Source organism: Betta splendens, chromosome 1 (genome assembly GCF_900634795.4).
Source record: "Betta splendens chromosome 1, fBetSpl5.4, whole genome shotgun sequence".
NCBI classification, from domain to species: Eukaryota; Metazoa; Chordata; class Actinopteri; order Anabantiformes; family Osphronemidae; genus Betta; species Betta splendens.
In genome coordinates, this window is record NC_040881.3 from 16,259,836 (window position 1) to 16,283,674 (window position 23,839).

Consider the following 23,839-nt stretch of genomic DNA (forward strand, 5'->3'; position numbering starts at 1 on the left):
CAGATGTGCAGTCAGCTTAATTGGTATCTCTATGATCCCAAGGACTGACTCGAGCTGGAAACCCATAGCATTTCATTGTTTCAGTCAGGACCATAAATATTTGGACAGAGACAAATGTGTTCAAAATTTTGTTTCTGTATATTATTACAGTGATTTGTAAATTAAACAACTTAGATGCAGTTGGAGTGAATACTTTCAGGTTTAATTTAATGGCCTAAATAAAAAGATTGGATAAAAATCTGGAAAAGTGAAGCATTTTTATAACACAATCCCTTTTTTGCATGGGCTCCTAAGTAATTGATCTATATGCTATTGCATGGGCAGGTGTGAGCAATTCTTTTGTTTTGTCATCATCAATGAAGCAGATATGTACAAAGACTTGCATCGATTTTCTACTAAAGTTTGTGTAAGCGCAAATCCAAAAAAAAAATCAGCATGTATTAACCTCTACTAAGTACAAATCTACACGTTTCGTACATCATTCGAACATCCCATGTTGATTGGGATGTACGAAGAGTACGTGAGTAGCAGACTCCTCCCGTGACACGCCTCCATATAAATCTGTTAATTAATTTAAATATGGTCTGCATTTGTCCAGTACACTGTGCACACTGTGTGTGCAGGTGTCAATGCTGCCGGTTTTGCACAGGAGTGAAATAATACAAAAAAAAAAAAGATCTGACATTAAGGTGGATGTGAAGCGAAGTTTACCACCAAAGTGTCACCAAAACAGGCTGAAGAGAAAGAGAAACAAACCTCCTGACACTGTGTTCAGCAACCAGTTGCCAGGAATTGAGACTTTTAGTCATAGTTTCTCGCCATTTCCGGGTTTATTTTGTTTACTTACTACTTGTTTCTCATTCTGTTTCGCTTTACTATTCATGTGATTTCACAGTCAATTAACCATCCAGCCATTGCATTTAATAGAGGTGCACTGTCAAATACTTCGTAATCTCCGTGTTATGCAAATACGAATGGTCAAAACGAGAACCACATGCACAACACTGAACCAGAAAGAAACCAAACCAAAGGGGCTAAACAACAATCTTTTGTACCCATTGTGCCATTGTTGGAGGTGTATCAGGGTATGAGCAGGAGTACAGGGGGTCATCTGTGACTTTGAGAGCTGGTGTGAGAATAACTACCTGATACTTCCATCCATCCATTTTCCGAGCCGCTTATTCCCCACCTGATACTAACACTGGGAAAACAAAGGCGTTAATGCTTGATTCAGAAGGTCCCCTCCACCACACACACCGGTGAACATCCGGGGCTCAGACACTGAGACACTGTCAAATATGTGGGTGTTCACATAAACGATAAACTGGACTGGTCTAACAACATGGACGCTCTGTATAAGAAGGGCCAGAGTTGCCTCTACCCGTTGGTGTGTGCAGACAGCTGCTAAGGACTTTCTATGACACTGTGGTGGCCTCAGTAGTTCTGTTTGGAGTTGTGTTCTGGTAGATAAGGTACTGTATGCTGGAGATACAGTAAGATAAGATATTCTTTATTCATACAATGGGGAAATTCTTTTGTCTACAGCCGCAAGGAGCCATTAAATAGGACTGTATAGTATAGAGGAACAATTCGGAATGGACGGCAGCAGTATTAACTACACAAGAAAAATAAATCATTATCAAGTAAATCAAGTAAAATCAAGTAAAATTTTTAATAAATAATCAAGCAAAATTTTTATATTACACGATAATGATAATATAACTAGTGAATTCCACTCAGTATGAAATCAATGACAGAAACAACAGCAACGAGTGAAATACTGTACACTGATACAATTCTGCAATGTGAAGTACAACCCACTATAATGTAACTAACTGTAAAACTCCCCACACAGGATACTATTTTTTCTCACCATGTAAAGATTTTTTCAAGCTTAATCTGTTCCATCTTCTTTTGGCTGCTGCTGTTTTGTCACCAGATGGTCCAGAGCCTCAAATTTTCCAAGAGCATTTATTTATGAAAAATAAAAACCTCTTGCATTAACACACTATATCTACTGTATTATGGGGTGCCGAATGTAAAAGGAGCACCTATAACTAGTTTTCTCACATTTAACTAAAGGACACATGTTTTCTCACATTTGTTTGAGGTGTTTGAGTTTGCGTCTCTGATCTGAGACCAGCGCTGTTTGAGAGTAGGGGTGGAGTCTACTTGCACATTCATGAATATTCAGTTTACACTCGGCGAACATTTAACATTTACATTTACATTTAACATTTACATTTAACATTTAAATTTAACATTTGCATTTAACATTTACATTTAACATTTAACATTTCCTTTTAACTTTTAACATTTAACATTTACATTTAGACTTTTGCACATTTAACTAAATGTGAGAAAACATGTTGTGTCATTTAGTTAAATGTGAGAAAACTAGTTATAGGTGCTCCTTTTACATTTGGCACCCCATACTGTATTGCACCTTTAATTAAAAAACAACTAGGACTAAAAAACAACACACAGACGCAGAAACAGATAGTATAGTATCCTGACAGTGCAGAGAGCGTTGGGCCTTTTGCAGAGCCACAATGTTGTTCTCCTGGGCCCCAATCTGCTCCAAGGTCTACACACACAGGGACAGTGTTGAAACCAGTTAATATGTGTCTGTCTATCTGCCTAACAGCCTGCCTGTCCGTCTGTAAGCTTCATCTCCAGCTGAGCCTTGGCCTCCACCAGCTCCACACAGCGCTGACTGAGAGCCTGGTCCACGCTGGAGCACTGGAAGGTCAGATCCTTGGTGGTGTCCTGCAGCAGCTGCTCCACCAACAGCCTGGGACAAACACACAGCCTGATTACATCCACCACAGTGACACTGGGGTCAGGAGCGTCCTTCATGGCCATCAGACCTGAGGCTGCTGGTGGCCTGCTCCTCCTGCAGGGCCTTGTTCAGGTTGTCCTGAGTGAACTTTGTCCATGCTGAGCGGTTGCACACCCTGCAGCAGAGCAGAAGGCAGCGAGTATGAGAAGCAGAAGTCAGATGACTCACTTTCAGTCAGAGGGCTGTAGATTCACACACTCACTGCTCCTGCAGGGCGCCTGAGCTCGGGTGGTGCTTTGTGTCTGGGCTCATGTTGTTGTGTCTTCCACAGTGGTCGTCCAGGTTGTAGGCCTGGTACTTATCAGACCAGTCTGACTCTAGCATCTGCTTAGCCTCTCTGTTCATCCTGACACACACATGGAACCATATAACATCATGTGTGTTTTCACTATGAGACACTCAAAGGCTGCAACTTACTATTAATAACATCGAGAATACCAAGTGGTCACAGGCTGGAATGAATAATAACAATGACAAGTCATAATAGCAACAACTGTTTACATGTGGCTGATAAGACAGTTACACAGGGAGAGGGCCATTCCATAATCTTCCCCATATCACATCACATCACATCACATCACATCACATCACATCACATCACATCACATCACATCACATCACAGGAATCTGCTGTCACAATCCATTTGTAAGTTTTCCATAGGTTGTCAAATTCAGTAATTCTAATTTTCAATATCTTACTAAGAGGATCAACAAGTCCTTAAACTACTACTATGGCAAATGTCCTATATTAATTTCAGATTAGTTATTAATTGATTGATTGACCCGTTCTATTCAGGGCTGTGAGGGTAACACTTAACACTTAAGATTCAGAGCTAAATGTGATTTCATATTATAGCATTAGATTACTGATCAGTACAGTACAGTGGGCACCTGACAGGTCTGTGAACTGCACTGAAGCATGTTTTCACAGTCATTAACTGTAAATAGAAGTTTCAAACATGTTGAACAATGATGTGCAGAAGTGTCAGTGCCAGTATTACAGGAAATAGACTAGAACAGACGCGTTTGGATGAGGCTAAAGTGTTGATTGTGTCAAACTGGCTGACATATGAAACATGATGGTTAAAGTCGAGATGAGAGTCAGGGAAGTAGTGATAGGTAGATGAGGCGTCATGAAACGTTTCAACACATTGAAAAACTGTATTGATACTGTGCCGATACTGTGTCACTGAATCCTGCCACCTGCTGGACATTAAAACTCCCTACAGGCAACCTAGTTGACAGACTCAGCTGACACTGATTTTGTGACTTAATATATACAATAATATAATTTAAGCCATTGTATGTTATATATTTCATATCTTCATTTACATTTAAAATTTATATTTTTAGATACAGTCGATAAAGTGGACATGTATCGTAACGTAAAAATCTAAGTGAACATGTTGTGAATGAAGATGCCTTTTTTTGTTTTTTTTTTTAAACAAATTTGGTCTCTCGGCCCACTGCAATGAGGAGATCTTGCCAAAGGTCATCTAGAAAGAACACACTGCCATTTTAGTACACCATTTCCAAACAACAAGAAACAAATAATGCTGAATAACATGCCTGAAGTGGGTGTAGACAGCTGCTGTTCTGACTGCAGTCTACTGACGGCCTCGTTGCACTTGGAGGAACTGCGGAACCAGAGTAATTTAAATCTGGGGTCTAGAAGTGTTGCTGGGGTCATCACACTGTGAGGTGGAAATTTAACCTGCATAAAACAATATGATTAGTAAAGAGTCACTTTGGAAATTAATCTGAATTCAAATAGATCAAGTGAAAACTTTAAAATTAATTAATTATTTTAATACTACACTTTCACTTTATCATAAAATTAAATCAAAAAAGAAACCTTATTTTCCGATATGAGATGAATTATAGATGAATTTGACGATGAACGGCAAACGCTCATGGATTCCATTCGGCAGATGCAGCCCGACACATGCGCTTCCTTATAAACACAGTCTGGCGCGTCAGACAGTGACTGATACAGGAACTGTATCGGTCACGTGGTTTCCCAACGCGATACGCGCACCGACACTGTGTTTCGCTCTAAGAGCTCGACGCAGGCGCTGACGCATCGGTGTTGCCGGACCCATCACTACAGGGAAGGTTAGGTTTTCTTACATCAGATTCACTGATCACTTCCTCCACATCTCCAGCTTTGTGTTGTTGTTGTTGTTGTCTTGTTTCACCATGTCTATGCAGTCCAGTACAGTACAGAGGAACTTCCTGTTTGTCTCATGTTGTGGTGGCTGAAGACACTGCATAGTTAATACAGTGCCACAGAACCTCTTAGTTTGTTTGACTTCCCAGCTGGCCAGTCCATCGCAGAGCAACACATACACAAAAACAAACACATACACACTTTTCATAGCGACACGTCTGGTTTGTTCAAAATATGGAAAAATACGAAACAAAATACTGCATATATAGAAAAACTGTCGCCTAATAAAGATCTGTGTACTTTTACTGTAAAATTAAGCACTTATTAGTATTCAAAACTACCATGTCATACTGTAATAGAGTCAACTTTGATAATCAATAACTTGACTTTGGTGCATAGTTCCAGGCTCAGACCACTTTCCCCTTGTTCTACTAGAGGTGTACTATTACACCACAAAGATCTGTGTATTTTTACTGTATAGTTTAGGATTTATTAGTATTCAAAACTACCATGTCATACTGTAATACAGTCAACTTTGATCATTAATAACTTGACTTTGGTGCATAGTTCCAGGCTCAGACCACTTTCCCTTTATTCTACTAGAAGTGTACTATCACCATACAAAGATCTGTGTATTTTTACTGTATAGTTTTGGGATTTATTAGTATTTAAAACTACCAGTTCATACTGTAACAGTACGGGTCGTATAGTCAACTTTAATCATTAATAACTTGACTTTGGTGCATAGTTCCAGGCCCAGACCACTTTCTCCCTATTCTACTAGACGTCTACTATCATCACACAAAGATTCGTGTATTTTTACTGTATAGTTTAGGATTTATTAGTATTCAAACCTACCAGGTCCTACTGTAACTGTATGGGCCGTATAGTCAACCTTATTCATTAATAACTTAACTTTGGTGCATAGTTCCAGGCTCAGACCACTTTCCCCTTGTTCTACTAGAGGTGTACTATCACCCCACAAAGATCTGTGTATTTATACTGTATGGTTTAGGATTTTAGTAGTACCATGTTATGCTGTAATATGGCCCTTACAGTCAAGCACAAAACCAATAAGTACTGCACCACAAACAGTGTAGTATGTAACTTTCTTTTTTATTGTTGTTTTTTATTGTAAGTCTGTATTGTGAAGAGAGAATAATTGCATTAAATCTAATCCTTAATGTTAGGTTATATACATTTTGTATTTACATTTTAGTGTTCAAAACTAAATATTACAATGTGCAAGAACAGAGACGGCAATAACTTTGATAAAACAAACTCCAGACATGGGAAATAGTTTGATCAGAACAAATAACGATTTCATTCAGGTGCTATAAAATGGTCATTCATGTGCCCTTTTACAGTGTGATGGCTGTTGCAGGTGGTTTCATGCACAGTTCTTACAAATAGATAAAAACACACACACAAGAAAGCAACAACTGAATACTGGAATTGCTGTCTTTGTAAATAATTCCTCAACCATAAAACAGTTACAGGATATATCCTATTTGTCTTATATTTTTGTTCATTTTGGCACAAAACTGTATTTATATGTCCATCCATCCATTTTCAGCCGCTTTTTCTGGGGGCAGGTCACAGGGTCAAAGGGTCTAAGCAAACTCCAAACTTCCCTCTCTCCGGACACTTCCTCCAGTTCAGCCCAGCCCAGGACCTGTTTGCCTTGGGAGACCCTACTAGGGGCATTTAGCCCCCGACAACATAGCTCCCGGGGTCATTCAGGCAAACAAACACCTCGTTTCACACAAATATTCAGTTTTTGACTGTTCCATGACTTTATATAAAACATTAAACATTTAGTTTTAATATTAAAAGTCACACTTTGGAGTCCTAACAGATGTTAATAAGAGGATTTAATGTGTGTGTGCTTAGCCTCACTCAGTTTTTTATATGAAAAGTGACATAATCCGGGCCTGGCATTATGCACTAAAGTCAAGTTATTCATCATCATAGTTGAATATAAGGCCCATAGAGTATTACAGTATGACATGGTAGTTTTGAATACTAATAAATCCTAAACTATACAGTAAAAATACACAAATCTTTGTGTGATGATAGTAGACGTCTAGTAGAATAGGGAGAAAGTGGTCTGAGCCTGGAACTATGCACCTAAGTCAAGTTATTGATTATCAAAGTTGACTGTATTACAGTATGACATGGTAGTTTGGAATACTAATAAATCCAAAACTATACAGTAAAAATACACGAATCTTTGTGTGGTGATAGTACATTTCTAGTAGAACAAGGGGAAAGTGGTCTGAGCCTGGAACTATTCACCAAAGTCAAGTTATTAATGATTAAAGTTGACTATACGGCCCGTACTGTTACAGTATGAACTGGTAGTTTTAAATACTAATAAATCCTAAACTATACAGTAAAAATACACGAATCTTTGTGTGGTGATAGTACACCTCTAGTAGAACAAAGGGAAAGTGGTCTGAGCCTGGAACTATGCACCAAAGTCAAGTTATTAATGATTAAAGTTGACTATACGGCCCATACAGTTACAGTATGAACTGGTAGTTTTAAATACTAATAAATCCCAAACTATACAGTAAAAATACACAGATCCTTGTGTGGTGATAGTACACTTCTAGTAGAACAAGGGGAAAGTGGTCTGAGCCTGGAACTATGCACCAAAGTCAAGTTATAAATGATTAAAGTTGACTGTATTACAGTATGACATAGTACTTTCAAGTACTGCTAAATCCTAAAGTATACAGTAAAAATACACAAATATTTGTGTGATGATAGTAGACGTCTAGTAGAATAGGGAGAAAGTGGTCTGAGCCTGGAACTATGCACCAAAGTCAAGTTATTAATCATGAAAGTTGACTGTATTACAGTATGACATAGTACTTTCAAGTACTGCTGAATCCAAAACTATACAGTAAAAATACACAAATCTTTGTGTGATGATAGTAGACATCTAGTAGAATAGGGAGAAAGTGGTCTGAGCCTGGAACTATGCACCAAAGTCAAGTTATTAATCATGAAAGTTGACTGTATTACAGTATGACATAGTACTTTCAAGTACTGCTAAATCCAAAACTATAAAGTAAAAATACACAAATCTTTGTGTGATGATAATAGACGTCTAGTAGAATAGGGAGAAAGTGGTCTGAGCCTGGAACTATGCACCAAAGTCAAGTTATTAATGATTAAAGTTGACTATACGGCCTATACAGTTACAGTATGACATGGTAGTTTTGAATACTAATAAATCCTAAACTATACAGTAAAAATACACGAATCTTTGTGTGGTGATAGTACATTTCTAGTAGAACAAGGGGAAAGTGGTCTGAGCCTGGAACTATGCACCAAAGTCAAGTTATTAATGATTAAAGTTGACTATACGGCCCGTACTGTTACAGTATGAACTGGTAGTTTTAAATACTAATAAATCCTAAACTATACAGTAAAAATACACGAATCTTTGTGTGATGATAGTAGACGTCTAGTAGAACAAAGGGAAAGTGGTCTGAGCCTGGAACTATGCACCTAAGTCAAGTTATTGATTTCAAAGTTGACTGTATTACAGTATGACATAGTACTTTCAAGTACTGCTAAATCCAAAACTATACAGTAAAAATACACAAATCTTTGTGTGATGATAGTAGACGTCTAGTAGAATAGGGAGAAAGTGGTCTGAGCCTGGAACTATGCACCAAAGTTAAGTTAATGATTATAAAAGTTTCACAGTATGACATGGTAGTTTTAAACACAAATAAATGCTTAATTTTACAGTAAAAGTACACAGATCTTTATTAGGCGACAGTTTTTCTATATATGCTATATTTTGTTTCGTAGTTTTCCATATTTTGAACAGACCAGACGTGTCGCTATGAAAAGAGGAAGTCGCGACGAGCGTGTTTTGTGCTCTGCTGTAAAGCGCGTAATACGGGCGCAAGACGTTTCTGAAGCGCGGCTGGCTGAACGACGGATGAACGAACGACGGCTCACTTGACCGCAGTACGCAGGTGCCACAGGTCTCCAGGTGCGCGGACAGGTGTCGTGCCAAAAAGTGACTGTCTGCCAGAAAGTGATTTTGATTTTTTAATGCACTGACTTCCGCACGCGGGAGCGCGCGCCGCCTCATTAACACTAGAACTACTAAGGGACGTACACCTTTACATATACCCCTACCAACGGCTGGGTGTTCACTTGTCCGCCACGCTCCAGCTGGCACCTTGCCCAGAGCCGCTTTTGTTACGTAAAGAGGGCCATCACCGACGCACTCTGTGGGGTTGGACGCATGGGCTCGCTGACCCTGCTGCTGCCTGCAAGGCAGAGCAGGGTTCCTACTCAGGTTCCTATGAGTCTATGAGTGACGTCCACTGCTACAATGTTCCACCGCTATGTGCTTGGATTTACAACGTGAAAGGACGAGTGTCATTGTTGCGGTCTCACCGAAGGAAGCAATGAAAAACATCAACAATACAATAAGACAGTTTTGCTTCTTTGCTTATTTACAAAAAAACTAAATAAAGTTCACACATTATTTCACTGTAACGTTACTAAAAATTGCAGAAAAGACGACAGTACACCGCTCACCCATCTAGTTTTAACAAATGTGCAATTAAAAATATATTATAAACCAAAAAACGCTTGAAAGCGTTTCAGTTTTATATTCTATTTATTTCGTTATTTCCCCTTTCACCTGTACCACATAATAAGTCATTGCAGAGCTACAGCCATGTTTCACCAGCCGCTTTCAGCAGTGAGTCATAGACGGACGTTGTTCTGCCCGCTTTCATGTAGACACGGATCTCTTCACAGTTTTTCAAACGTAATTTCGTTATTCATATACAACAACATGCAAATGCTAAAAATGACAGAAAAGATGACAGTACACCTATCTAGTTTGGGTGCACAGAAAACGCTTGAAAGCGTTTCCGTTTTATATTCCGTTTATTTCGTTATTACTGCTTTCACCTGTACCACATAAAGTCATTGCAGAGCTACAGCCATGTTCCTACAAAGTTTCCCAGCTGTTTATTTCATTATTCCCCCTTTCATGTCCGTCTGTTGAATGAAAGTGGGCGGGGCCATCCACGTCCCAGAGCAGGGACACTGGGGGAAGGGGAAACGCGCATCAACACGCAGGACAAAGATCTGCGTTTCTCTGCTGCTACAGCCTCGCTGCGTTGGGTTGTTAGTCTCCCTTTCACCTCTACTATATGAAATTTGTTCCTACAAAAGTTGATCAGCCGCTTTCAGAATCAGAATCGTTTTAATTCCCCAGGTTTGAACAGGGCAAACATTATTTTTATTTACAAAAAAAAAGTTTACATATGGTTTGCACTGTAATGTCACCAGAAATTACAAAAAAAACGACAGTACAGCCATGTAGTTTGAACAAATGTGCAATACAAAATATAAACAGAAAACGCTTGAAACTTTTCCGTATCAAAAGATATTGGCTATAATCACTCTTTGGCAACGTGAAGACAGCATATTACTGGGTTAACTGGTCTCAAACAGGTGTAGACAGTGATAAGATGAACTGGATTCTCATTCAATCTGTTAATATAACGCAGCAGAGCTCCATGCACTTAAAATAAGGGAGAAATAAGCTTTCAGTAAACAGATATTGGCTTTAATCACTTTGTGGCAACATAAAACCAGCATGCTACTGGTTCTACTGGTCTTGGTGTATTACATTTGAAAATATAACAAAGCAGAGCTCAGTGTATTTAAAATAAGGCAGAATTAAGCTTCTGATCAAAAGCTTTGCCTCTAATAATCACGTTGTGGCAACATGAAAGCAACTGGTTTAACTGGTCCCATACAGGAAATTAAAAGTGGTGAAACAACTTGGTGGTCACTCGTGCAGTTTCAATCAGACCCAAAATGTGGAAGAACAAACATGTTGCAGCAATATTGGGTCGTAGATCTGAGTCCATAGCGTCATGTCATAGAGTTAAACAGTCACGGTCGACGATCGCTGTAAAGAGAATTACGATGATTATTTCCGTCGTTTACACAAAATCTAAAAGACGTGCCGTCACTACGTCCACTAGAAGACGTGTAGTGGATAATATTTACAAGTTATGGCCAATTGAAACCGAAATAAGCAGCTGTAGTCCTACACAAACCGAGCTAAACGCCTTAACGAGGCGGTGCGCGCTCCCGCGTGCGGAAATTAATGCATTCAAAAATCAAAATCAATTTCTGGCAGACAGTCACTTTTTGGCACGACACCTGTCCGCGCAGCTGGAGGCCTGTGGCACCTGCGGGACGTGGCCAGCACCCGGCCACGTGCGCGTCCACCTGCCGGTGAATCAGCTGATCCAGTGCCGCTGGTTCCGTCCGACAGACGCTTCGCTGGAGACTCCGCGGGTGGATGGTGATGAAGATGAAGAACTACCTGCTCCCTGTGTTCATGTTGGTGATGGCCACTTTGGTGCACGGCGTTAAGAATCACGCCAACGCAACGAAAGCTCCAAGAACAACAACTCACGCTCCAAAAACAACAACACGTGCTCCAGGAACAACTCTAGCTCCTAATACAACAACTCATGCTTCAACAACAACCACAGGTAAGATACACACACAGGTATTAAAGCATATAAAAATGTTTGGGAAACAACATAGATCCAGTCCAATCTGTGCCCCTCCATCTGCTTGTACAGTAAGTCATTGCTGGAAAAGCAGATTTGAACCTGACTGACAACATTCAGTTCAGCACATCGGCCTAAACTGGAAAAACTGGCCCGACTTCCAGTTCTCACTGTTCACTGAGAACTCACCACAGCGTCTGAACACAGGAAGCACTAATTAGAGCGTGAGGTGTTAATGAGCTGCAAAATGCAATGAATGCACTTTGAGCATTTTAGAAATAACAGGACAAATGTATGACTTTTTATTGGACTATCTTTGTTGTAATAGACACCAGTGGGTTCATGCTGATTATGGGAAAACAAATAAGAAACACAGAAAAAGGGACACACAAACATGAAGATCTCCTCTTTGTCTTTTCAGCAAATCCTCCAGTCAACCTCGAAGGGAAGATGTTCACTATGTCGCTTGGAGGAGGAGGAATGTCCTTCAGTGCACCTCATGCACAGCCTCGTAGCAGCAGTAAGTAGAGGCTCATTATCGCAGTCTCTCTTGTTTGTCTCCTCATGTGTCTGATGTTTGTCAAATGACGTAAAACAGAAAGGAGCGGTGAGGAAGCGGCTCGACCCAGTTGACGTTCTCCCTTTGTCAACCTGCAGGTGTCTCTGTGTGTCTGCGTTACATCATTGACTACACGTCAGAGGACTCACAGATCTTCACCCTCAGCCCGTCCAGCAGCCCCCTGACGCTGGGGGACAAGGGTGCTAGCAGGTATGTGCTGTCCCTCAACCATTATGACTACTCCTTGCTACCAAATGTGTACGTCTGGTCGATGATGGAACCGGAGCTGTGGACCAGCGTCTGTGTCGTCGTGGACTCAGGGAGGAATGTGATTCAGGCGTTTCATGGCTCCCACATGAGCATCAGGAAGCTGCTGTCTCGACCGGTGAGGACCAGGAGCCCAGGTTCCAAACACCTCTACAGGATCCCTGAAGTTGTTTTTAACTATGTACTCGTGTGTGCGTGTGTGTGTGTGGTCAGTATGAGTGGTCTGGTGAGCAGGTGCTTGACTTTTCAGGGTTTGATGGCCAGTTAACAGACGTCCAGGTTTGGGATTATCCTCTGCGCTCCAGTGAAGTCTACAACTACATGAGCGGTGGTCGTTTTGGGTACGATCGTGTGTGCGTGGCGTGAGACCACAAAGCGTCGGTCGCGTGTAACATCAGCCTCTGTGTTTTCAGGCGCTACCGCGGCTCAGCCCTCAGCTGGTCGTCCGTCTGGTACAAGCTCTATGGAAACACGCTGCTGGAGGAAGCCTATGGGCGACCAGTGAAGGCGCTGGGCAGGAGCCAAGGACGGAAACTGGAAACTGTGGAGCAGCAGCTTAAATGAAATGTCTTTGTTCTCTGGACTTCACTTCATGAATAAAGCTCACGTTGAACCTGATGATAAAAACAATTTGATGATGATTAACGAATCAAAGCATCAGAAAAATTATGATTGATTATACTGCCACAATATGTCTGATGTGTAACTGCGTATTGGGTTTTTCTCTTTTTAAGTAATCACATTGTTGGGTGTCCAATAAAATACTGACTTATTGACCCTTCAGGTTTCATGTTTTTTTTTTATGTAGGTGAGGAATTATTGAACAAGAAAGGTACAAATCCAACTGTCCTTTTAGTTTAACGAGCACGAGGCAAGTTACTGACTAGGTCACTGACAAAGTGCGTGGATGAGGCTTGAAGACAGACGAGACCGGCGCCTCAACCCAACAAATGGTCAGGTTTCCCAGTTTTGACAGGAGCAGATTAGTTGATAAATCTAAAAAGAAACATCCTGAACCAGCCACTATTCTGTTTAGAACATTATCTCTCATGCAGCGATTGGAGACGTCCAGTGGCCACTTTCAATCTGTATTGTGTATTCAAGTCAGTGGTATCAGGGTCTTAGTTACAGTACATGTTTGCTCACATGGTAAAGATATTTCAAATAGAAATGATGCAGTTTTTCTTTTTAGTGTGTTAGAAAATGCAATACAAATGAAAATGGCCACTGTGTCTCAATATCAAATACTCAGACTTATAAAAGGACATTAAATCCAAGGACTTTTATTTTTAAATATCTGTAATCTGTAAGACAACTGTTGTATTAGCAAAATAAGTGTTTTGCCTCCTCACGTCCTTTTTATGTTACACCTTTATCTACAAAACTGATTATCCAGAGTAGGACGAGAACAGTCTCCATAAAAAAGTCAACCATGTTAAAATTATTACATCTTTTTGCAAATATAAAATGTACATGGTGGAGCCAGATGTCACGTTCCAACCAGTACATGTTCTTCTGATTTCTATCGCTCTGCTTTTTCCAAAAGGCGAAAATCACTTTACACGATGGCTTACAGTAAAATAAACATCCACAAAATATTCAAATTCAAACAAATGACAAAGCAAACAATAATTCATGTGCACGTGCATCCAAACATATTTTGATAAATCATCTCCCTGCTTCTTCCAGGACGACGCCACAAACACTGAAACAAACACTGACTAAAAAAACCTTCAGTTGACCTGTTTACTGTTATTGCTGCAGATGCTTTTTTCTGTTTCACATTATTAGAACCGTTATTCTCAAATGAATTAAGATGTTCATGGTATTGTTTTACATCTTTTGACCTTTTTACTAAAAAATGTACAACTTCAGCTGCTGGAAACGTCCGTCACATTGTGCTGATGCAGCAAACGTGGCTTTATTACAGAGACGCTGGTTGTACGTTTGACAACACGTCCATGTAGTTCACCCTCTCATCAGACACTTAACACATTGTAGATTACCGTTTTGCCTGAAGGCAACATGAACTGCTCCTGAGCAGAATGATCATCAGTTACTTTAATCTGCTTAGTAAATTTAATGCATTAGAGTAAGTGAAGCCTCTCTTCACTTTGTACCGGTCCGTGTGCGTTCTAACAGTTTGATTTCCCAACCGGATTAGAAGCTGGGAAAACGGGAAAACGAGTCGTTTTTTCCTCAAAACGAGAAAACGAGAAATCTAATCGATTTATTTCTCTGGTTTTGAAAACACAGTTTTTACACATTTTTAACTCGCTGCTTTGATTAAATTCAGTCTTTCGCTCATATCAAGAGAAAGAAAGAGAAGAAAACGATCTACTTTGTATTTTATCTTCTGGATCTTCTCCATCCAATTCAATTCAATTCAATTCAATTTATATAGCGCCAAATCACAACAAAGTTATCTCAAGGCACTTTACCAAGTAAGGTTTAAGACCTCACACAACTAAACCCAACAAATCCCACATACAGCAAGAGGAAAAACTCTAAGTCTAACGAAGAAGAAACCTCCAGCAGAACCAGGCTGTATGTTGCGGCCATCTCCCTCAACCAGTTGGAGTGAGGGGAGAGAGAGAGTGAGAAAAGCACAGCAACAACAACAAGCAACAAGCAACAACAAAGCACAGGCAAGATGGTTGGACCAGAGACTGGATACAAGCAGGATGGTTGGACCCGCAGCTGCCCCTCACAGACACAGCTCTGTGTCCGATGATACCTGTAGGTGAGGACAGAGTGGAGGAGAGAGAGAGAGACCGAGGGAGAAGCACAACTACTGGAGAAAAAGAGACAAGGTTAGTTGAACAAGGAACAATTATGGGAGGTTATTGGACAGAAGAGGTAGAAGAAAACAGAGGAGCTCAGTGAATAAATTAAGTCCCCCAGCAGTCTATGTCAAATGCAGCTTAACTACTGTAAGAGATGGTTCCTGTGACTAACAATCATTGCCAGTGACCTGAACCATCTCTAACTATAAGCTTTATCAAAAAGGAAGGTTTTAAGCCCTTATCTTAAAGGTGGAGAGTGTGTCAGCTTCTCGAACCTGAAGAGGGAGCTGGTTCCAGAGGAGAGGAGCTTGGTAGCTAAAAGCTCTCCCTCCCGTTCGACATTTAAAGACTCTAGGAACCACAAGTAGCCCAGCGCTCTGAGAATGAAGCGTTCTGCTGGGAGCATAAGGAACTATGAGGTCTTTAAGATAAGAAGGAGCTTTATCATTGAGTACTTTGTAAATGAGTAGGAGAATTTTAAATTCTATCCTACATTTTACAGGCGGCCAGTGCAGAGGAGCTAATGTAGGAGAAATGTGATCTCTGTCATGATCTGTGTTTTTGTTCTAGTTGTTTCCTGTTGTCACGCCATGTCCTGTTTTATTTTGTTAAACTTCCGGTTCTGTCAGCTGTCACTTACCTGTTCCCAGTATCCACACCTGTCAGTAATTACGTAATCACTCTGTGTATTTAGCCACCACCTGTTCCCATAGTCCTTTGCCAGATTGTTGTATCCGAGTTTCATGAGTTTGTCGAGTTTCGTTAGTGTCGCGTGTTTCTTGAGAGCTCTGAGTTTCCGTGTTTCCTGAGTTTCCTGAGAGTCTTAGTTTCCCTGAGTTTCCTCGTTCCCGTGTTCCGTGTTCCGTGACCCTCGTGTTTGTTCCTGTATTACCTTGACCGTTTATCCTGCCCGAACCTGGACTAACTAACTGACCGTGAGTTTGCCTGATCCCTGCCTGTATTTTTGCCGTGACCCTTTTGTGTATGACCTGGACCGTCTGACCTTGCCTTGGATAATAAACCCGTGTTTAATCACTATCCTGCCTCCGTGCTGTGCATGTGGGTCCGCCGCCTGCTTCGAGTCTGACAGAACAATCTGGCCAAACGTGGACCCAGCCAGCACTTAGCCTCCGGTCAGGTCAGTGACTGTTTTTTCTTGCTTTTTTACGGCGAATATAACTCTCCCGCGGAAGTATGGAGTTCACCTGCGCCGAGCTACCCAGCGACCTACAGGATTATTTCAAGATCCTCGCGGAGGATTACCGACGGGCTAGTAACCCGGAGAACCAGCGCAGCGCCGTGGAGGTGGCGATATTGACGCTGGAGGACGATGACACCGCGTTAGATCACCCCAGTGTTCATCGCCTCTATGAGCGACTGTGCGCGAAGTTTGACGAGCTAAGCGACGCGCTCTGCACCACGCCAGCGCCGGTCGCACCGCCGACGGTTTCGGTTTCCTCCTCCCCGCCCCGTCGGATCGTCGTGCCTGCACCAACCTGCCCAGCTCCATGGTTGTTTCCCTGGGAGGATTTCCTGCTCTCACGCGGCCCCCAGTCTCCAGCCCAGCCGCGCGCTGTTCAGTCTCCAGTTCAGCCGCGCGCTGTTCAGTCTCCAGTTCAGCCGCGCGCTGTTCAGTCTCCAGTTCAGCCGCGCGCTGTTCAGTCTCCAGTTCAGCCGCGCGCTGTTCAGTCTCCAGTTCAGCCGCGCGCTGTTCAGTCTCCAGTTCAGCCGCGCGCCGTTCAGTCTCCAGTTCAGCCGCGCGCCGTTCAGTCTCCAGTTCAGCCGCGCGCCGTTCAGTCTCCAGCTCAGCCGCGTTTTGCCCAGTCTCCAGCTCAGCCGCGTTTTGCCCAGTCTCCAGCTCAGTCGCGTGTTGCCCAGTCTCCAGCTCAGTCGTGTGTTGCCCAGTCTCCAGCTCAGCCGTGTGTTGCCCAGTCTCCAGCTCAGCCGTGTGTTGCCCAGTCTCCAGCTCAGCCGTGTGTTGCCCAGTCCCCAGTTCAGCCGTGTGTTGCCCAGTCCCCAGTTCAGCCGTGTGTTGCCCAGTCCCCAGTTCAGCCGTGTGTTGCCCAGTCCCCAGTTCAGCCGTGTGTTGCCCAGTCCCCAGTTCAGCCGTGTGTTGCCCAGTCCCAAGTTCAGGCCTCAGTCCAGTCGAGCCCAGTTCAGGCCTCAGTCCAGTCGAGCCCAGTTCAGGCCTCAGTCCAGTCGAGCCCAGTTCAGGCCTCAGTCCAGTCGAGCCCAGTTCAGGCCTCAGTCCAGTCGAGCCCAGTCCAGTCGAGCCCAGTCCAGTCGAGCCCAGTCCAGTCGAGCCCAGTTCAGGCCTCAGTCCAGTCGAGCCCAGTCCAGTCGAGCCCAGTCCAGTCGAGCCCAGTCCAGTCGAGCCCAGTCCAGTCGAGTCCAGTCCCCGTTCCTGTTCCTGTCGGCCAAGTAGAGGTCGTTCCTGTTCCTGTCGGCCAAGTAGAGGTCGTTCCTGTTCCTGTCGGCCAAGTAGAGGTCGTTCCTGTTCCTGTCGGCCAAGTAGAGGTCGTTCCTGTTCCTGTCGGCCAAGTAGAGGTCGTTCCTGTTCCTGTCGGCCAAGTAGAGGTCGTTCCTGTTCCTGTCGGCCAAGTAGAGGTCGTTCCTGTTCCTGTCGGCCAAGTAGAGGTCGTTCCTGTTCCTGTCGGCCAAGTAGAGGTCGTTCCTGTTCCTGTTCCTGCGGCCGTTCCAGTCTCTGTCGGCCATGTTGCGGCCGTTCCAGTCTCTGTCGGCCATGTTGCGGCCGTTCCAGTCTCTGTCGGCCATGTTGCGGCCGTTCCAGTCTCTGTCGGCCATGTTGCGGCCGTTCCAGTCTCTGTCGGCCATGTTGCGGCCGTTCCAGTCCCTGTCTCTGTCGGCCATGTTGCGGCCGTTCCAGTCCCTGTCTCTGTCGGCCATGTTGCGGCCGTTCCAGTCCCTGTTCCTGTCGGCCATGTTGCGGCCGTTCCAGTCCCTGTTCCTGTCGGCCATGTTGTGGCCGTTCCAGTTCCTGTCACCCTCGGAGCCGCAGCGCCCGCCGGCCTCCAGGAGGAGGCGGCGCCAGCTGCAGTCCCTGCGCACCTCCAGGAGGAGGCGGCGCCAGCTGCAGTCCCTGCGCACCTCCAGGAGGAGGCGGCGCCAGCTGCAGTCCCTGCGCACCTCCAGGAGGAGGTCGCGCCAGCTGCAGTCCCTGCGCACCTCCAGGAGGAGGTCGCGCCAGCCGCAGTCCCTGCGCACCTCCAGGAGGAGGTCGCGCCAGCCGCAGTCCCTGCGCACCTCCAGGAGGGGGTCGCGCCAGCCGCAGTCCCTGCGCACCTCCAGGAGGGGGTCGCGCCAGCCGCAGTCCCTGCGCACCTCCAGGAGGGGGTCGCGCCAGCCGCAGTCCCTGCGCACCTCCAGGAGGGGGTCGCGCCAGCCGCAGTCCCGGCGCACCTCCAGGAGGGGGTCGCGCCAGCCGCAGTTCCGGCGCACCTCCAGGAGGGGGTCGCGCCAGCCGCAGTTCCGGCGCACCTCCAGGAGGGGGTCGCGCCAGCCGCAGTTCCGGCGCACCTCCAGGAGGGGGTCGCGCCAGTCGCGTTTCCGGCGCACCTCCAGGAGGGGGTCGCGCCAGTCGCGTTTCCGGCGCACCTCCAGGAGGGGGTCGCGCCAGTCGCGTTTCCGGCGCACCTCCAGGAGGGGGTCGCGCCAGTCGCGTTTCCGGCGCACCTCCAGGAGGGGGTCGCGCCAGCCGCAGTTCCGGCGCACCTCCAGGAGGGGGTCGCGCCAGCCGCAGTTCCGGCGCACCTCCAGGAGGGGGTCGCGCCAGCCGCAGTTCCGGCGCACCTCCAGGAGGGGGTCGCGCCAGCCGCAGTTCCGGCGGACCTCCAGGAGGGGGTCGCGCCAGCCGCAGTTCCGGCGGACCCCCAGGAGGGGGTCGCGCCCGCCGCAGTCCCGGCGGACCTCCAGGAGGGGGTCGCGCCCGTCGCAGTTCCTGTCGACCCCCAGGAGGGGGTCGCGCCCGTCGCAGTTCCTGCCGACCTCCAGGAGGGGGTCGTTCCCGTCGCAGCTCCCGCTGCACCGGCATCGGTTCCTGGCGGCCCGGCTCCGGCCGCACCTGCATCTGTTCCTGGCGGCCCGGCTCCGGCCGCACCTGCATCGGTTCCTGGCGGCCCGGCTCCGGCCGCACCTGCATCGGTTCCTCGTCGCGATGGTCCAAGGAGGACGCCGCTGGTTCCTGTCTCTCGTCGCGGTGGTCCAAGGAGGACGCCGCTGGTTCCTGTCTCTCGTCGCGGTGGTCCAAGGAGGACGCCGCTGGTTCCTGTCTCTCGTCGGGGTGGTCCAAGGAGGACGCCGCTGGTTCCTGTCTCTCGTCGCGGTGGTCCAAGGAGGACGCCGCTGGTTCCTGTCTCTCGTCGCGGTGGTCCAAGGAGGACGCCGCTGGTTCCTGTCTCTCGTCGCGGTGGTCCAAGGAGGAGGCCGCTGGTTCATGTTTCTCGTCGCGGTGGTCCAAGGAGGACGCCGCTGGTTCCTGTGTCTCGTCGCGGTGGTCCAAGGAGGATGCCGCTGGTTCCTGCCTCGTCCTTGGCTCGGCTGCCGGATTGGTGGCCTCGCCCTCGGCGCCTCCTGCTGCGTGGATGGCGCTGCCTCCTGCGGCGACGTCCACCTCGACTCCTCAGCCTCCTGGATCAGCGTCCGCCAGGAGGACGCTGGGGCACTGGGTGTGCCTCTCTGCCTCAGCGGCGGCTGGGCAGGATCTCGCCGCGTCTCCACCCGCCTTAAGAGGGAGCGGCGAGACGTCGTTGTTGTTTTTCCTGTTCATGGACTTTTGTCTTGTCGTGGGGACTCTTGTTTTGGCCCTCCTCCGGTCCTCCCTCCACCCACCCTGCTCGTTTGCCTTGAGGGGTTGGGATTCGGTCCCTCCTCCTGGGACCACCCTCCGCCCGCCCTGGTTTGGGGGGGGGGGCTTCCGTGGGCGCCGTGGAAGGCGCCATAGGGGGGGGGGTACTGTCATGATCTGTGTTTTTGTTCTAGTTGTTTCCTGTTGTCACGCCATGTCCTGTTTTATTTTGTTAAACTTCCGGTTCTGTCAGCTGTCACTTACCTGTTCCCAGTATCCACACCTGTCAGTAATTACGTAATCACTCTGTGTATTTAGCCACCACCTGTTCCCATAGTCCTTTGCCAGATTGTTGTATCCGAGTTTCATGAGTTTGTCGAGTTTCGTTAGTGTCGCGTGTTTCTTGAGAGCTCTGAGTTTCCGTGTTTCCTGAGTTTCCTGAGAGTCTTAGTTTCCCTGAGTTTCCTCGTTCCCGTGTTCCGTGTTCCGTGACCCTCGTGTTTGTTCCTGTATTACCTTGACCGTTTATCCTGCCCGAACCTGGACTAACTAACTGACCGTGAGTTTGCCTGATCCCTGCCTGTATTTTTGCCGTGACCCTTTTGTGTATGACCTGGACCGTCTGACCTTGCCTTGGATAATAAACCCGTGTTTAATCACTATCCTGCCTCCGTGCTGTGCATGTGGGTCCGCCGCCTGCTTCGAGTCTGACAATCTCTCTTTCTAAGTCCTGTCAGAACGCTGGCTGCAGCATTTTGAATAAGCCTTAGGCTTTTTAAAGAGCTGTTAGAACATCCTATAAGTAAGGAGTTACAGTAGTCCAGCCTAGAGGTAACAAATGCATGGATCAGTTGAGAGAGGATGCTTCAGTTTTAGCTATATTTCTAAGATGAAAGTAGGTGGTTCTGGAGATTAGTTTATGCCATCCAGGGTGGCTATCTGACTCGGTAGTGTCTCTCTCAGATTTTTAGGCCCAACAATAGGAAATTCAGTTTTATCTGAATTTAGTTGAAGGAAGTTTTGGGACATCCAGGATTTGATGTTTTTTTTTTCTTTTTTTTTGTTGCTGCTGAAACCAAGCAAATCTGTTAAGTAAACAATCGGAGCCAAATAAATAAGAAGCAGGGATGTACCTTAGGCTAACACATTCATAACTAAACAACTGTTGTACTGTGGTTTTTACCTTGGAGATTAATACTAATACCAATAATAGTGTTAAGGTATGTGCACATACTCGTACAAACATATACATATCATATACATACACATGTGCATTGTTTTACATATGCCATACTATTTAATAAAAATTTCCATATTCACACATTATTGATATTGGTAGTGATAAGTATCAGTAATACTTACAGTTGGATTTGGAAAGTGTCCCACTACATGGTTAGTAAGGCTGTAGCTTAACATTATTCACCCAAAGGGTGAGGCAGACGTTGGTGCATGAACAATGCCACTTGTGGAAGCCAGGGTGATGTGAGGGGCTCGGCCACTACGCCCATCCAACAAGCAGAGGAAAGAATCCTAGCAGCCAGGAAGCCCACACACCTTCAGTTCCAGGAGGGCAGGTGTTGCGACTCAAGCCGCCCACACAGAGCCCCCCAGGCAGAGCTGCAGCAGCCACAGAGACAGCACCCGAGGTCAGAGTGGGCCACCGTGGGTCAACGCTGTCCGCCCCATGAGAACCAGATGCAAACACTCCCCTCGGCGGGGGGGTCGGCCTGAAAGAGTAGAGCCCGAGGACCCACGGTCCGTAGGGAGCCTGACAGGAGAAGCCCCCGCGCCCAGAGTGGGGCCCGCCCCCAGTCCACCACCCCTACACGAGCGGAGCGGGGACGACCCCATTGGCCCGACCTCATCCCCTGGCACCACAGCGGCCTGCAGCACAAGGCCAGCAATTGGTGGAGGTCAGCAGAAAAGAGACTCCCCAGGCAGACGATCATCGTACCCCGGGCGGAGAACCGGACCCCCCACACTCCAACCGCACCACACGCATACAAACTCACACAAACACAGACGCATACACCCACCCACACGTACAACACACATCATCACATCAACACACACACACCATAAACTCTCTCACAACAAACTAGTCAATCATACGTGAACCAACGCACTCTCAGATACATTCTCGCACCCACACCATTTGCTTGATCACATTCATGGGGAGGGTAGGTCTCCGCCCTGCCATCCACGTGGCCCTAGGCAGAGACCACAGCTCCTCCCAAGCCCCGCCCCCCCCCCCCCCCCCCAACCCGGGGGAGGCAGAGGGCAGCAGAAAAGGTACCCCAGGACCCTGCAACCCAGCTTGGACGTGAGTGTGTGGAACTAAAGTGCACTGAAGGTGGGTGACACCTCCAGGAGCACGACCACTGGCTGACGGTGTGTCCCCCGGACAGTGCCCCCCCCCCACCCTTAATGTCTTTTTGCAGTTAAAACTGGGTGGTGATCTCTCCAACAGGGCCAGTGGGCGAGGCCATAACTGGCCTCAGCCCCAGGCCCCAGTGAAAGAGCCCACCCCCGCCCTAAATGTATGTGTACAGTATGTGGCTAAGTATGAGGAACCTTGGGAGATTGCCAATTCTCCGAGGGGTCCAGCAGACAGAGCCATCAATGTGAAGGCTCTGTCCACTGGCCCCCCCGGAAGGAGCCCCCAGATTCCTGGACGAGTGTGTATGACTAATGCAATTAAAACTGCAGAGCATCCCACTTGGGAGGGACGGAACCACTTCCTGGTAGCCCCGGTCCCTCCATCAGCAGGACGCCCCTTGCAGACCTAAGTGGATGAAAGTGGAGAAATGTAGTTGGGAAGCAGACCACCAGGGTCCGCAGAGCCAGGTTCCCGACTGGCTCTGCTACCCATCTAACCGCCCCCCACAACCCCCTGCCAGGAAGAGACAGCCGAGACCCAGGGACCGCAGTACTACTGCCCAGGCGCCACACGCAGCACAGCCAGAGCCATCCTCACCCTTCTTTCACACTTACCCATTCTCTCGCTCAAGTATGCCCATGCTCGCCCCGTGTAGTGCTACACTCAAACCTACACACATACTCTGCGGTTGTGCATTGAGGGCCAACCTCCGCCCAGGGCCCAATGAAGGTTGTAGCCTGAGTAGTCCGCCAACCTCCCCCCGCAACAGGCCCGAGCGGTCACCAGAGGACGTCAGACCACTAGGGCAGGCAGCGCCCCACCCGAGCAGGGGAAGCGGCCCAGGGGAGAGACACCCCTCCGGGCACAGGCAGGCACCCGCGGAGGGACTCCCCTGGAAACAGGTCACCCAGGTCTCCACCCCCAGGTCCGCTCCCCGCACACCGGCAGGGAGGCCCGCCTCCGCTCCCCGGAGACAGGCACACGCCAACCCTCAAAATGGCCCTACTCCGGCACCCACCACACCCCCGAAGCAGGGACCCATGCGGCAAGCCCAGAATCCACCAGACCCATTGTCCTGGTTCCTTAGGTAGGCAGGCAACCCCAACCACCAGTCACCCCCCCACCACTGTGCCAGACATGACGCAGCACCCGAGCCCCATGCATCCATGCATCCTTATCTGGAAATGGAATCAACCCGAGTATACAGTAGTTTTGGTCATTGATTTGATGACAAAGCAGACAATGTGTCTAAGGTGGTATAACCTAACAAGCTGTTCAGGTACTGAGTAATGCTTAATTTTTTTTAGTTTTCCAGTTCATAAGGATGATTTTCTTTGCGACACAGAGGGCAGAAAGAAGTGCGTGTGATGAGTTTGTCTCTAGATCAAGCCCACTTAGATCTCCTAGAAGACAAAGTGCAGGGGCCGCTGGAATTGGACAGCTTAAC

The 23,839-nt window shown here is 46.8% G+C and overlaps 2 protein-coding genes across 4 annotated transcripts; one reads left to right on the forward strand and one right to left on the reverse strand.

Moving 5' to 3' along the window:
• Positions 1-1,653: 1,653 nt before the first annotated feature.
• LOC114860454 (tektin-4-like) lies at positions 1,654-4,830 on the reverse strand. 3 transcript variants are annotated; one of them, XM_055512212.1, is made up of 5 exons: positions 4,698-4,830; positions 4,412-4,556; positions 3,045-3,188; positions 2,871-2,957; positions 1,654-2,794 (listed from the first exon to the last, which is right to left on the reverse strand). In XM_055512212.1, exons 3-5 carry the CDS (start codon positions 3,185-3,187, stop codon positions 2,641-2,643), a joined length of 384 nt encoding a protein of 127 aa, XP_055368187.1. In that variant the 5' UTR covers position 3,188; positions 4,412-4,556; positions 4,698-4,830; the 3' UTR covers positions 1,654-2,640. The 3 variants fall into 3 exon arrangements, with proteins under 3 accessions (XP_055368187.1, XP_055368188.1, XP_029014896.1); XM_055512213.1 differs by having other exon boundaries at positions 4,412-4,479; positions 4,698-4,811; XM_029159063.3 differs by lacking the exons at positions 4,412-4,556; positions 4,698-4,830 and adding an exon at positions 3,260-4,334.
• On the forward strand, positions 4,815-13,203 carry LOC114862202 (uncharacterized). Its single transcript, XM_029162313.2, has 6 exons — positions 4,815-4,957; positions 11,353-11,575; positions 12,018-12,116; positions 12,254-12,540; positions 12,636-12,763; positions 12,836-13,203. The coding sequence occupies exons 2-6, from the start codon at positions 11,380-11,382 to the stop codon at positions 12,984-12,986; spliced, it is 861 nt and encodes a 286-aa protein (XP_029018146.1). The 5' UTR covers positions 4,815-4,957; positions 11,353-11,379; the 3' UTR covers positions 12,987-13,203.
• Positions 13,204-23,839: the final 10,636 nt, after the last annotated feature.

Bases quoted from the DNA above. Each gene is read 5' to 3' on its own strand.
- LOC114862202 (XM_029162313.2), top strand. From the start codon at position 11,380: ATGGTGATGAAGATGAAGAACTACCTGCTCCCTGTGTTCATGTTGGTG. The intron at 11,576-12,017 runs GTAAGATACACA...TTGTCTTTTCAG, and splicing joins TGCTTCAACAACAACCACAG to CAAATCCTCCAGTCAACCTC. The intron at 12,541-12,635 runs GTGAGGACCAGG...GTGTGTGGTCAG, and splicing joins GGAAGCTGCTGTCTCGACCG to TATGAGTGGTCTGGTGAGCA.
- LOC114860454 (XM_055512212.1), bottom strand. From the start codon at position 3,187: ATGAACAGAGAGGCTAAGCAGATGCTAGAGTCAGACTGGTCTGATAAG. The intron at 2,958-3,044 runs GTGAGTGTGTGA...GCTCTGCTGCAG, and splicing joins TCAGGCGCCCTGCAGGAGCA to GGTGTGCAACCGCTCAGCAT. The intron at 2,795-2,870 runs GTCTGATGGCCA...TGTTTGTCCCAG, and splicing joins CAGGCCACCAGCAGCCTCAG to GCTGTTGGTGGAGCAGCTGC.